General features: G+C 38.6%; 1 protein-coding gene across 1 annotated transcript in view; it reads right to left on the bottom strand.

Annotated features, from left to right (window-relative positions):
• Positions 1 to 3,739: 3,739 nt before the first annotated feature.
• The window catches only part of LOC124140669, a 50,411-nt gene continuing 38,692 nt past the window's right edge, over positions 3,740 to 15,458 (bottom strand). Inside the window, exons 6-10 of the mRNA XM_046508353.2 lie at positions 12,458 to 12,729; positions 10,827 to 10,944; positions 5,913 to 6,188; positions 4,676 to 4,756; positions 3,740 to 3,930 (exon numbers count right to left, since the gene is read on the bottom strand). Of these exons, the coding sequence (XP_046364309.2) occupies positions 3,773 to 3,930; positions 4,676 to 4,756; positions 5,913 to 6,188; positions 10,827 to 10,944; positions 12,458 to 12,729 (905 nt within the window). The 3' untranslated portion in view covers positions 3,740 to 3,772. The remainder of the gene's footprint in view (positions 3,931 to 4,675; positions 4,757 to 5,912; positions 6,189 to 10,826; positions 10,945 to 12,457; positions 12,730 to 15,458) is intronic.

Raw genomic sequence — 15,458 nt, 5'->3', positions numbered from 1 at the left:
GTTCGATTGAGGGATCATAGAGCATGTGTACCCACAACAGGGCGTCAACAGATATTTTCGGAATCTTTTCATGCTATTAATGAAGCTGCTCAAGTGAGATAAGACCCTTCATTTTGATTATCGATCAGATCGTCTTGACTGGGCGCCGCCATTTTGTTTGCAGCAAATGCAAGTGATATGAGAGGTGGAATCTTATTAGTCAGTAGGGTGGACATAGAAGGGACATAACTTGTAATAGCCACTGGTGGCGCTACAACCAAGCCCAGAAACTCCAGCCTGGTGGACTTCTAAAGTCAGTTAACTCTGTTGCCTCGGGAAGATGACAGAACATAGTCTCCCCCATCTACAAGGAGGAACACACATGGTGCAGCTTACAGGGGTCACCATGTTCACAGGGACATATTTGTAAGTAATTTCAAAATTTAAACACAACACTGGTTTCTGGTTTAACATTTTAAAAGTGTGACTGCTGGGGACGACCCCCGGTGTGTGGTTCAGTGACATGTCACCGGTAGTGTAGACTGGATAACAGGTCAATGGGAAAACAACAATAAATTCAAAATTACAGACAAGACACAAGTGCATATGTTAAAACAAAGAGGACAAAGAGGCCTCGATCTGTCTTCAACCCAATCAACCACGAACCTGACCTAGTAAATCAGACCAAAACATCTAACTGACGAATAATCATTGAAACAATAAACAGATGCTATAAACACGTGTATCTGACCACAATCATATCACACGCTCATGCGATGCTATAAACCATGTATCTGACCACAATCATATCACACGCTCATGCGATGCTATAAACCATGTATCTGACCACAATCATATCACACGCTCATGCGATGCTACAAACACGTGTATCTGACCACAATCATATCACACGCTCATGCTCACTTACACAATACTTGTAACAACCATTGATAAAAAAGCTCAGCTCATGATTTGGAAAAAAAAAAATTCTTCATATTTTAATGCTTAACAACTTTTATTTCAATAGAATAAAGAAATATTATGTTTGAATGTGAAAATCATAAGCCCTCCCGGCCCCCATAAGAAATGTTCCTGATCTCTGCTTGTATCAGTTTCTACCCCATGCATCAATCTGGACTCTATGGTGACAGAACTACTCAAGGTGATTATCACTGTTGAACTGTGACCTGTGACCTTTAACCTTCAGTGACTTCCCAGATTCCGTGTACTAATGATCGCACCGTGACATTAACAATCATATTAATAATAATAGAAATATTGAAAAGGAATACATGTAACTGTTCAAATAAAGGTATCGTATACCTAATTATAAATATAACTATTTGATTGTTTCACGCCTTGGAACGTTCTTAACAAATGTGTATAATCTGTACATGTGAGAATAAATATATGTAATCAAAAAGGTATTTTGCTTTGCAAGCTAATAACTATTAGATAACTACAAAATATATTAAGATTGTAAACAATGCTAATCTTTTTTCTCTTGAAGCACATTAACAGGTATGTACATTAGAAGCTACGTCGCAGCTACTGGACAACAGGGAAATTGAGCAAATGTCAAATATTCTTCAACAACAACTTTTACTGGTAAATTTCAAATAGTAGTCTCTCTTTGAAGCACAATCACTGATCAGCATACTCGGCCTCGCAATACATCAACAATACATCACATGTATACAGTCTAACAAAAATAGTTGATAAGATCTACAACAACAGGAACAAGGCACAGACATTGCAAGAATATCAACTGTTATCATAGTTCAGTGTGTTTTACATTTCATTGAACAATAGGAAAACATGAGTTTTTAAATCACAGAACTTGTGTCACATGTCGTGTGAGAGATGGGATGGGGAGGGGTTGGGAGGGGATGATCGTGGAGATTGTCATGGGAGTGGGGATGGTCGTGGAAAGGGGTTGGGAGTGAGTGAGTGAGTGAGTTTGGTTTAACGCCGCTTTTAACATTATTCCAGTTATATCACGGCGTGTCAGCTTAATGTGGGAGGAAAGCCCGAAGTGATGCAGGTCTCGGACGTTTACCACTTCAGTGAAACCCACGAGCACGGGTATGGTGCTGACAAACCTAGAAACATAATCGGGGCGAACCGGGATTCGAACCCACAATCATAGGTTTCTGGCGTGCCCAAGGGACGCAACTCTGCACAGCGAATCGCGGCGCCTTAGAAGACTGGGCCACCCGTGCCCCCGAAAGGGGTTGGGATGGATGGGTAGGGGTGGGGATGGTCGTGGGAGGGGTGGAGATTGTCGTGGGAGGGGTGGAGATTTCATGGGAGGGTAGGTGATTGTCATGGGAGGGGTGGGGATGGTCGTGGGAGGGGTGGAGATTGTGTGGGAGGGGTGGAGATGGTCGTGGGAGGGGTTGGGATGGTTGTGGGAGGGGTTGGGATGGTTGTGGGAGGGGTTGGGATGGTTGTGGGAGGGGTTGGAGGGGTTGGGATGGTTGTGGGAGGGGTTGGGATGGTTGTGGGAGGGGTGGGAATGGTTGTGGGAGGGGTTGGGATGGATGGGTAGGGGTGGAGATGGTTGTGGGAGGGGTGGGGATGGTTGTGGGAGGGGTTGGGATGGTTGTGGGAGGGTTTGAGATTGGGAGGGGTGGGGATGGGGAGGGGTTGGGATTGATGGGTAGGGGTGGGGATGGTTGTGGGAGGAGTGAAAATGGGTGTGCTAGGGGAGGAGTGATGTGGGCATGGTTGAATTCTCTGAAATCCAGGGAAGTGTACCCATGTCTTGTACCTAGGACTGGAAAACACATTGACCAGGCCAATCTCGTACATGTATCACGTGTATCGATGCCACCTCATGTTGATTCATCACAGCCCCACCCGTTTGCTGGCATCTCACACATAGGACTGAACTTGAGGTAGCTTCATTCAGAACAACTACAACAGCAATAAACTCAGCTACTCCTGTTTAGTACCCAGACATCCATATCAAAGTCTGACGTAGAACAAGCCTTCAGAATAACATATTACAAACACAATTCCATCATGAATTTCAATGTAAGCATGAAAGAGGTATCAAGAAATACAATACACTGTCTTGAATCACATTCAACTGATTAACAATGCACAGAAGTCTCGTTATTATAGGCTGCAGCTGTAACACACAGTCCATGAATCCACCCGCCCCTTCACCCGAACACACGCGACAGCATCCCTGCCCCCCCCCAACTGTCCAAGCCCACATGCCACCACCCTCCACACAACAAACCCCGACTATCAACCCAACACACTATCCACCCCCCATGCACTATTCACCCTTCAGACACTATCCACCCCTCACAAACTATCCACCCCCACACACTATCCACCCCCCACACACTATCCACCCCCAACACTATCAACCCCCCATGCACTATCCACCCCCAACACTATCAACCCCCCACACACTATCCACTCCCACACACTATCCACCCCACACACACTATCCACCCCCCACACACTATCCACCCCCCATGCACTATTCACCCTTCAGACACTATCCACCCCTCACAAACTATCCACCCCCACACACTATCCACCCCACACACTATCTACCTCCCACACACTATCCACCCCCTCCACACTTCACGCACTATCCACCCCTCACAAACTATCCACCCCACACACTATCTACCTCCCACACTATCAACCCCCTCACACACTATCAACCCCCCACACACTGTCCACCTCCCCCACACTATCCACCCCCCACCCCCCCCACCACACACACTATCAACCCCCTCACACACTGTCCACCCCACACACAGCCACCCTACTTGAGGTACATCTCATCCCACAGTTGGTTCTGCAACTCAGGGTGTGCCTGTGCGATCACCCCGACACACTGATTGTGCTGCAGTGTGGCCATCGCCAGCTCGCTGATACGCAGGAGAAGGTAGCCCATCCTCCCTTCATAGTTTGTGTGGTGTCCTGAAAACAACTTACATATATGAAAAGAAAATAGACAACATATTTTTTCAGTCTTGCTAGACAATGGTATAAGGATCTATACAGAAATGTTGCTATTACAGGTTAATACAGTAGTTGACATCCATAAAATGTTTTGTCTACTACATTTACGACCAGCATAGGTTGCTAGGGACCAGTTCTATCCCAGAATCCCCACAGGGAGTGCAGTCCAAAATGAGTCTTACAGTCAAATGGCATCAATACACCATGGATGACGAGAGAAAACCATCCAGACCTTGATTACAGAGTCGGAAATGTCAGGGAAATAGTCCAAAAGCCACACCAGTAACTTCAGTTCATAGAAACATCTTAATTGGGATCCCGAACAATCTCGATCCCAATATCAGTACCGCCTCCATGGAACATTCAACTTAACTTTTCAACACGGGGGAGGGGACACACCAGTTGGGAATCGAACACAGGTCTTCGACGTGACAAGCAAACACTTTATCCACTAGGCAACCCAACCGTGACTCCCCCCCCCCTCTCTACAGAGAACAGACAGATACGGGAGGCAACTCTACTTACTCTTAATGTACACCTGTAGAGAATCGATCAGCTCTGAACTTATTGTGTCAACACATTGTACCCACGTCGGGAATGGAACCTGGGTCTTCGGCGTGACGAGTGAACGCTTTAACCACTAGGCTACCCGACAGTCCCCCTCTACAGAGAACAGACAGATCCAGGAGGCAACACTACTTACTCTTTATGTACACCTGTAGAGAATCGAGCAGATCCGAACTCATTGCGTCCACTCGGTCTCTTTCTGTCATGGTCAGATTCTCTGGAACAACATCATACAACACCATGAGGGACATCGTCGACATCTTGCAACAAGGAGGAAGTGACTGATGTAGAGTGAGTGAGAGAGTGAGTATGATCTTACGCCGCTTTCAGCAACATTCCAGCAATATCACGGCGGGGGGACACCAGAAATTGGTGTAGAGAAAGAGAATCAATAACAGGTGTTGTCTGACGTTGTTGTTGTTGTCTTTTTGCCAGTCAGAAATATCACAGCTGCCTGTAAACAATCAAGTCTGGGCAGGAAAATCCATGTGTGCATATGTGTGTGAGTGTGTGTGTGTGAGTATGCATGTGTGTGCATGTGTCTGGTGGATACCTCACACACAATATTCTGACTCGATCTGACCCCTCCTTCTTTTATCTTCTTAATGGTGAGTGCCAGCTATTCAGCAACACAAGACTCAAGAGGAATGCCATCTTACCACTGTTCAGCAACACAAGACTTGAGAGGAACGCCATCTTACCACTGTTCAGCAACACAAGACTTGAGAGGAACGCCATCTTACCACTGTTCAGCAACACAAGACTCAAGAGGAATGTCATCTTACCACTATTCAGCAACACAAGACTCAAGAGGAACGCCATCTTACCACCATTCACCAACACAAGACTTGAGAGGAACGCCATCTTACCACTGTTCAGCAACACAAGACTCAAGAGGAACGCCATCTTACCACTGTTCAGCAACACAAGACTCAAGAGGAACGCCATCTTACCACTGTTCAGCAACACAAGACTTGAGAGGAACGCCATCTTACCACTGTTCAGCAACACAAGACTTGAGAGGAACGCCATCTTACCACTGTTCAGCAACACAAGACTTGAGAGGAACGCCATCTTACCACTGTTCAGCAACACAAGACTCAAGAGGAACGCCATCTTACCACTGTTCAGCAACACAAGACTTGAGAGGAACGCCATCTTACCACTGTTCAGCAACACAAGACTCAAGAGGAACACCATCTTACCACTGTTCAGCAACACAAGACTCGAGAAGAACGCCATCTTACCACTGTTCAGCAACACAAGACTTGAGAGGAACGCCATCTTACCACTATTTAGCAACGCAAGACTTGAGAGGAATGCCATCTTACCACTATTTAGCAACAAAAGACTTGAGAGGAACGCCATCTTACCACTGTTCAGCAACACAAGACTTGAGAGGAACGCCAGCTCCGTGTCGTCAAAATTCTTTGATTTCACCATCATGCCAAAGTGGTGGAAGTGTTTTGGGATGATCTTAAACTGAGGGAAGTATCTCAGAATGGCTTCTTCCTCCTCTGGCGTGAAATCAAAGAAGCGGTACTCTTTTTTTTCGAGGTTGTAGAACTGACAATGGTTGAGGATACACAGAGAATATGTCGCCATCTGGATGAGTGACACCTGATCCTGGAGACTCAGTGATTGGAAGTCTGCAACAACAAATGTGGACTATCATTTTAACATTTTGGATGTTATATTGTCATGAGGATAGTTATATTGTTATTTAGATTGTTATATTGTTATTGGTATTGTTATATTGTTATTTGGATTGATATAATTTTATTTGGATTGATATATTAACATTTGGTTTGTCATTTTAACATTTGGGATGTTATTAGGGCTGCAACGATACAGGAAGGTCACGATACGATACGCATCTCGATATTCTGGTCACGATACGATACGTATCTCGATACGCAATGATAAAAAAACAAGACTTAAAGCATGTCAAGATTGAACCTTTCATGATTTTGGAACAGTCAAAATTAATTTATAATAACAGGACTACTGAAGTTGTTCAGCTTCAAAGTGGAACTTTCTCTAACTTTCCTTAAAAACAATTCAAAGTTCAAACACCAGAAAATAATTAATGTGCTCCACCAGTGATACAACGTCAAAGAATTTTGATGCAATGGTCGAAGAAATTGTATCTGAAATTATTGTTTTATCAGGAATAATATATTCCAATATCGTGTTACCTTAGTTGCAGCTTTTACTATATATGTATTTAAAATTATAAGAACCACAAGTGTAGCATGTTGGTACTGGTGATTGCTGTTGCAGGATAGTTTTACACATGGAACAATTTGACCAGTCACCCTAGGGACTTCCCGTGCTACATGTATTTCAATTGCGAAAACGTTTTGTTGACATATATGAGTCAAATTGCCATAAATATGACTTTTAACGAGTCAAAGTATGGCATTTTTAATATATGTATCCATTCTCTAGCAACTAAAGTTTGCTTCAATGCGTCAAAAGCGGTAATCTGACCGTGGTTGCTGTATCTCTTCACACACAATTTCACATAACTTAATGAAAACAATATAAAATGAAATTTTGAAAAAAAAACTATTAAAATATATTACAAACACAAGTCCAGATATACAATGAACACGTTTTAATAACAAGATAGTATGATAATGGTATTGAATTGCGTACTTCAGTTCGGATTTGCGGACAGGTATTACCATTGTTATGTGCTTGCGGGGATCAGCTGATAATGTTTTTTGAGATGGGGAAAAACATCTGTCGGTGTAAAACCTGAGCTTATTAAAAATGTAAGTACGTTTTTGGGAGCCATGCGTTACCGCGCGCTATAACCAAGTTAGCGGTTTATTGAAAGGCACAATAGCGAGGAAACGCTGTACTTGAGATTTGCGTTCCGTATCGATAAATTGGCCTACGTTTATTGTATATCGTATCGTGGGTCAAGTATCCCTATGCATCGGAATATCGGTGAATCGTTTCACCCTTAGATGTTATATTGTCTTTAGGATTGTTATGCTAACATTTGGATTGTTATATTGTTATTTGGATTGTTATATTGTTATTGGGATTGTTATATTTTGGATTGTCATATTAACATTTGGATTGTTATACTGACATTTGGATTGTTATACGAACATTTGGATTGTTATACTAACATTTAAATTTTTATATTGTTATTTGGATTGTTATATTGACATTTGGATTGTTACATTGTCATTTGGATTGTTATATTAACATTTGGATTGTTATATTGACATGTGGATTGTTATACTAACATTTGGAATTTTATACTAACATTTGGATTCTTATATTAACATTTGGATTGTAATACTAACATTTGGATTGTTAAACTAACATTTGGATTGTCATATTAACATTTGGATTGTCATACTAACATTTGGATTGTTATACTAAAATTTGGATTGTCATATTAACATTTGGATTGGCATACTAACATTTGGATTGTTACATTAATATTTTGATTATTATATCGACATTTGGATTGTTATATTAACATTTGGATTGTCATATTAACATTTGGATTGTTATATGCTAACATTTGGATTGTTATACTAACATTTGGATTGACCTATTAACATTTGGATTGACCTATTAACAATTGGATTGTTATACTAACATTTGGATCGTCATATTAACATTTGGATTGTTATTTTGACATTTGGATTGTTATATTAGCATTTGGATTGTCATATTAACATTTGGATTGTTATATTGTTATTTGGATTGTTATATTGACATTTGAATTGTCATATTAACATTTGGATTGTTATATGCTAACATTTGGATTTTTATAATAACATTTGGATCATCATATTAACATTTGGATTGTTATATTAACATTTGGATTGTTATATTAACGTTTGGATTGATATATTAGCAGCTGGATTGTCATATTAACATTTGGATGTCATATTAACATTTGGATTGTACAATTGACATTTGGATTGTTATATTGACATTTGGATTGATATATTAACATTTGGATTGTTATATTGTTATTTGGATTGTTATATTGACATGTTGATTGTTATATTGACATTTGGATTGTTATACTAACATTTGGATTGTCATACTAACATTTGGATTGTTATACTAAAATTTGGATTGTCATATTAACATTTGGATTGGCATTCTAACATTTGGATTGTTACATTAACATTTTGATTATTATATCGACATTTGGATTGTTATATTAACATTTGGATTGTCATATGCTAACATTTGGATTGTTATACTAACATTTGGATTGACCTATTAACATTTGGATTGACCTATTAACAATTGGATTGTTATACTAACATTTGGTTCGTCATATTAACATTTGGATTGTTATTTTGACATTTGGATTGTTATATTAGCAGTTGGATTGTCATATTACCATTTGGATTGTAAAATTGATATTTGGATTGTTATATTGACATTTGGATTGATATATTAACATTTTGATTGTTATATTGTTATTTGGATTGTTATATTGTTATTTGGATTGTTATATTGACATTTTGATTGTCATATTAACATTTGGATTGTTATAATAACATTTGGATCATCATATTAACATTTTGATTGTTATATTAACATTTGGATTGTTATATTGTTATTTGGATTGTTATATTGTTATTTGGATGGTTATTTGGATTGTTATATTGTTATTTGGATTGTTATATTGACATTTTGATTGTCATATTAACATTTGGATTGTCATATTAACATTTGGATTGTACAATTGACATTTGGATTGTTATATTAACATTTTGATTGTTATATTGTTATTTGGATTGTTATATTGTTATTTGGATTGTTATATTGTTATTTGGATTGTTATATTGACATTTTGATTATCATATTAACATTTGGATTGTCATATTAATATTTGGATTGTACAATTGACATTTGGATCGTTATATTAACATTTGGATTGTTATATTGTTATTTGGATTGTTATATTGTTATTTGGATTGTTATATTGTTATTTTGATTGTTATATTGACATTTTGATTGTCATATTAACATTTGGATTGTCATATTAACATTTGGATTGTACAATTGACATTTGGATTGTTATATTAACATTTGGATTGTTATATTGTTATTTGGATTGTTATATTGTTATTTGGATTGTTATATTGACATTTTGATTGTCATACTAACATTTGGATTGTCATATTAACATTTGGATTGTACAATTGACATTTGGATTGTTATATTGACATTTGGATTGATATATTAACATTTTGATTGATATATTAACATTTTGATTGTTATATTGACATTTTGATTGTTATATTGACATTTGGGTTGTTATACTAACATTTGGTTTGCCTATTCACATTTGGATTGTTATATTAACATTTGGATAGTGATATTTTATTTGAGTAGTGATACTAACATTTGGATTGTTATATTGTTATTTGGATTGTTATATTGTTATTTGGATTGTTATATTGACATTTTGATTGTCATACTAACATTTGGATTGTCATATTAACATTTGGATTGTACAATTGACATTTTGATTGTTATATTGACATTTGGATTGATATATTAACATTTGGATTGTTATATTGACATTTTGATTGTTTTATTGACATTTTGATTGTTATATTGACATTTGGGTTGTTATACTAACATTTGGTTTGCCTATTCACATTTGGATAGTTATATTAACATTTGGATAGTGATATTTTATTTGAGTAGTGATACTAACATTTGGATTGTTATATTGTTATTTGGATTGTTATATTGTTATTTGGATTGTTATATTGACATTTTGATTGTCATACTAACATTTGGATTGTCATATTAACATTTGGATTGTACAATTGACATTTGGATTGTTATATTGACATTTGGATTGTTATATTGACATTTGGGTTGTTATACTATCATTTGGTTTGCGTATTCTCATTTGGATTGTTATATTAACATTTGGATTGTTATACTAACATTTGGGTTGTTATACTAACATTTGGGTTGTTATACTAACATTTTGGTTGTCATATTCTCATTTGGATTGTTATATTAACATTTGGATAGTGATATTTTATTTGAGTGGTGATACTAACATTTGGATTGTCATATTGACATTTGGATAGTTATACTGACATTTGGATGGTTATATCGACATTTGGATTGTTATACTAACATTTGGATTTTCATATTAACATTTGGATTGTTATATTAACATTTGGATTGTTATTTTAACATTTGCATTGACATATTGGCATATAGATTGTCCCCCTGAGCCAGATTCACACAGATATCGCATTACTTACTGGGTAGTTTCTTGGAGAATTTGATGACACACTTGGCATTGAACTCAAAATGGACCATAATCGTCTTCCATGTGTTCTGCAGGTCGTTGCAGTTCAACTCGTAGTTGTTGAAGCAGATCTGCAGATAGAAATGAACCACATGGAAAGTCACAGTTAGTGTTCCAGTGAGTGGAAGTTGTTACATGCCAGTGAGAAATGTTCCAGTGAGTGGAAGTTGTTACATGCCAGTGAGAAATGTTCCAGTGAGTGAAAGTTGTTACATGCCAGTGAGAAATGTTCCAGTGAGTGGAAGTTGTAACATGCCAGTGAGAAATGTTCCAGTGAGTAGAAGTTGTTACATGCCAGTGAGAAATGTTCCAGTGAGTGGAAGTTGTTACATGCCAGTGAGAAATGTTCCAGTGAGTGGAAGTTGTTACATGCCAGTGAGAAATGTTCCAGTGAGTGGAAGTTGTAACATGCCAGTGAGAAATGTTCCAGTGAGTAGAAGTTGTTACATGCCAGTGAGAAATGTTCCAGTGAGTAGAAGTTGTTACATGCCAGTGAGAAATGTTCCAGTGAGTGGAAGTTGTTACATGCCAGTGAGAAATGTTCCAGTGAGTGGAAGTTGTTACATGCCAGTGAGAAATGTTCCAGTGAGTGGAAGTTGTTACATGCCAGTGAGAAATGTTCCAGTGAGTGGAAGTTGTAACATGCCAGTGAGAAATGTTCCAGTGAGTAGAAGTTGTTACATGCCAGTGAGAAATGTTCCAGTGAGTGGAAGTTGTTACATGCCAGTGAGAAATGTTCCAGTGAGTGGAAGTTGTTACATGCCAGTGAGAAATGTTCCAGTGAGTGGAAGTTGTTACATGCCAGTGAGAAATGTTCCAGTGAGTGGAAGTTGTAACATGCCAGTGAGAAATGTTCCAGTGAGTGGAAGTTGTTACATGCCAGTGAGAAATGTTCCAGTGAGTGGAAGTTGTTACATGCCAGTGAGAAATGTTCCAGTGAGTGGAAGTTGTTACATGCCAGTGAGAAATGTTCCAGTGAGTGGAAGTTGTTACATGCCAGTGAGAAATGTTCCAGTGAGTGGAAGTTGTTACATGCCAGTGAGAAATGTTCCAGTGAGTGGAAGTTGTTACATGCCAGTGAGAAATGTTCCAGTGAGTGGAAGTTGTTACATGCCAGTGAGAAATGTTCCAGTGAGTGGAAGTTGTTACATGCCAGTGAGAAATGTTCCAGTGAGTGGAAGTTGTTACATGCCAGTGAGAAATGCTCCAGTGATATCATGGTGGCCTGTAAGTATGTCATCAGGTTTTATATCAGAATATGTATACATGTGAAACCGAATAGGCTAATCAAAGAGTGAGTGAGTGAGTGAGTATGGTTTTACACTACTTTTCGCAATATATTCCAGCAATATCATGGCAGAGGACACCGGAAATGGGCTTTACACATTGTACCCACGTGGGGAGTTGAGCCCGGGTCTTAGGCGTGACGAGTGAACACTTTAACCACAATAAATCAAATAAATACTTTTTGAAACATTATCCTAGCCATGCAAAGACTTTATTGCTCTGGCTGCATCAACTGCTCCCATGCTGAATAACTTATTGTAATCCTCTGACCTTAGTATCTAAATGACCTTGACCTACTTTGTTGGGCATGTTGAGTGAACTAAGTTCATTCCATGCCTCCTTGACCAGTTTGATGGTGTTGTCAATGACTTCCATGTCAAGTTTCTTCTTAACCAGTGGCAGGGTGGTCTTGCGGTGCACCCTGGTGAAGGCAGCGATATCTAGAGGGATGGGTGGTGGTGAGGGGTCTTTGGCCACTGGATCTGCATCACTGGTTCGCTTCCCTTGCTTCCGGGCCTCTATCGAGATCGCATGTTTAATTGCATTGGGTTGCCGACCAATTCGACTTGCTGAAATAGAGAAATGGCGACATTACAAAATCATAAGTCAAATTTGCATGTTTAATTGCATTGGGTTGCCGACCAATTCGACTTGCTGAAATAGAGAAATGGCGACATTACAAAATCATAAGTCAAATTTGCCTGTTTAATTGCATTGGGTTGCCGACCAATTCGACTTGCTGAAATAGAGAAATGGCGACATTACAAAATCATAAGTCAAATTTGCCTGTTTAATTGCATTGGGTTGCCGACCAATTCGACTTGCTGAAATAGAGAAATGGCGACATTACAAAATCATAAGTCAAATTTGCATGTTTAATTGCATTGGGTTGCCGACCAATTCGACTCGCTGAAATAGAGAAATGGCGACATTACAAAATCATAAGTCAAATTTGCATGTTTTATTGCATTGGGTTGCCGACAAATTTGACCTGCTGAAATAGAGAAATGGCGACATTACAAAATCATAAGTCAAATTTGCATGTTTTATTGCATTGGGTTGATGACCCATTCGACTTGCTGAAATAGGGAAATGGCATGAGCATCGATCGATGCAATTGGGATACGATGTCATGTCCTCAACCAAGTCACCGGGCCGGACCATCCAAATCATTTGGTTGCCTCTTAGGACAAGTATAGTTGCCGTAGACCTTTATTCCTACCAAGAAATCCCCATGGACGGGGAGTATTCTATTGAGTGAGTCAGCGAGCGAGACTACTGACTATTGGTCCACTTCAGTCAAATAATTATAGATTTACCAATAATAACCTGGCAAATATCAAAGCAATGTTGGATATTAATATTCTATTCTATGCAGGAGTTTGGTTATCTTTGCCATAGCAGTGTACATTATTACGGAGAGACCTATTTGGAAATAGAACTGGCATCTAGAACTAAATGTAAACACGTTACTTAGGCCACGAATTCAGTTAGTCCAATATATCTTAGAAGTTTAGGACCAAACATGATTCCACAATCGATCTGTATTACAAGAAGATTAGTAAGATTTGACATGATTCTGTCATGGGGACCTAACAAGGCGAGTTTGATAAAAACCACCACCAATGAGCATGTAGAGCTACCCAGGAAGGTTTCTCTATCATGGGTTAAGGCAGGTAGACTGACCAGAAGGATGGATGAGGACTGTATAGCAAGTGTTTCTCTGATACATGGGAACGTACAATATCCCATAGTTGTTCATGAATCTGGTAGACCTTCTGCCCCACCGCCTTGCCCCACCACCTTGCCCCACCACCTTGCCCCACCGCTACTCAAACAGCTGCTGTCAGCGATGTAAAGTTAATTCATCCATCTGTTCTGCAGAGACAGGAGAACATTGAAATGTCGCAATTTTAGAAATATAAGTGACCTCAGACCTACTAGTGTCCTATTGTATAAATGTTTCATGTTATATTGTATACAAGATGTTACCTTTACCATGTTTACAACATGTTTTATGCTTATGTACTTACCTATATGCATTTCTATAATGTATACGAATGTGTATACCTACAATATGATAAAAGCATGTATTGAATTTCATGAGAGGACATATATCTGTTATATGTTACAGGTATGTTGAATAAGGTGCATTGCATCGCCGGTTTCATTGGTTGTTTGAAAGTGTCGAACATGTTGGTAGATGCAGATGTCTCCTACAATAACACTTGTGAGCACTTTTACCATCAGGAATATGGATGTTGTGGCAATTTGATGACTTGAATTTTTGTTGATAGATTGCATGTGCAATCACTGCCCAATGAGACATTCTACAATATTCTATATAAGTGCATGTCCAGTGACTTAATAATAAGTTGATGTTGTTTTGATTTTGAAAAAAAGAATTATTGTGATTTTTGCCTGAAGAAAAATGCTCAAATGTCTATTTATCATGTTTATAAGATCAAATTGTTGAGGAAATGTTTTTATCAATCAAATTACCAATCTGCTTCTGCTATATCTTTACAAAGAAGAATTGTTTGATCATGATTCTGCCTTAGCCTTGACATGTTACTATTTTCTGATAGGTACAACCCAAGACAGATCCTACCTGAGACATCCTAGGTTCATGAACTATTTAGAAAGTTAACGGAGTTATTTTAGACAAGAAGAGTTTGATAGCACAAACAGAATCTGCCACTTTGGGAATGGAAATTAGCTTCTATTGAAATAAGTGTATGAGTCATTTCGGTATGTATTTAAACATTATTTCGGTAGGAGGAACTAAAACTATCATCGATAGTATTTTGTTAGTTGTCCGAGAGTGGTGTGGGGATTCAGAAACTCACAGCTGAACAGAGAGGTTCTCTCTGTAGATTGAAAGATTGGATCAGAAAAAATACTAGAGTTGAGAGTGGATAAAAAATACTATCAGGCTCTTCGATGCATCCATTAGGTATGTGTTATATATAAGTAAGTCAGGCTACAAGAAACTATCTGAGGACCTTGTCAGTACATTTGTGAAAACTTCCATCATAAATAAATGGACTTGAGCAAACGAAACTGACTTGTGCTTTGGAGCTACATCACCTTGGAACCAAGGAGTGGTTGAGAGGAGAAAGTCACCTAGGCAGAAGGGTATAATATCTGAATCCTAAGGTTACACATACCCCCATCCCCGCCCCTCACCCGAATTTTTTAAGACCATTCCATTGCATTTTTTATTTTTTTTTAAATATTTGATCATATTTTTACGAGGAAGATGATTTTTTCCCCCCGAGGACTACGGTTTAAAAAA

This window comes from Haliotis rufescens, unplaced genomic scaffold (assembly GCF_023055435.1).
Source record: "Haliotis rufescens isolate VD_foot unplaced genomic scaffold, xgHalRufe1.0.p SCAF_51, whole genome shotgun sequence".
NCBI lineage: Eukaryota > Metazoa > Mollusca > Gastropoda > Lepetellida > Haliotidae > Haliotis > Haliotis rufescens.
Note: the sequence above shows the minus strand (reverse complement) of the source record. Positions and strands in the feature narration are given on the sequence as shown.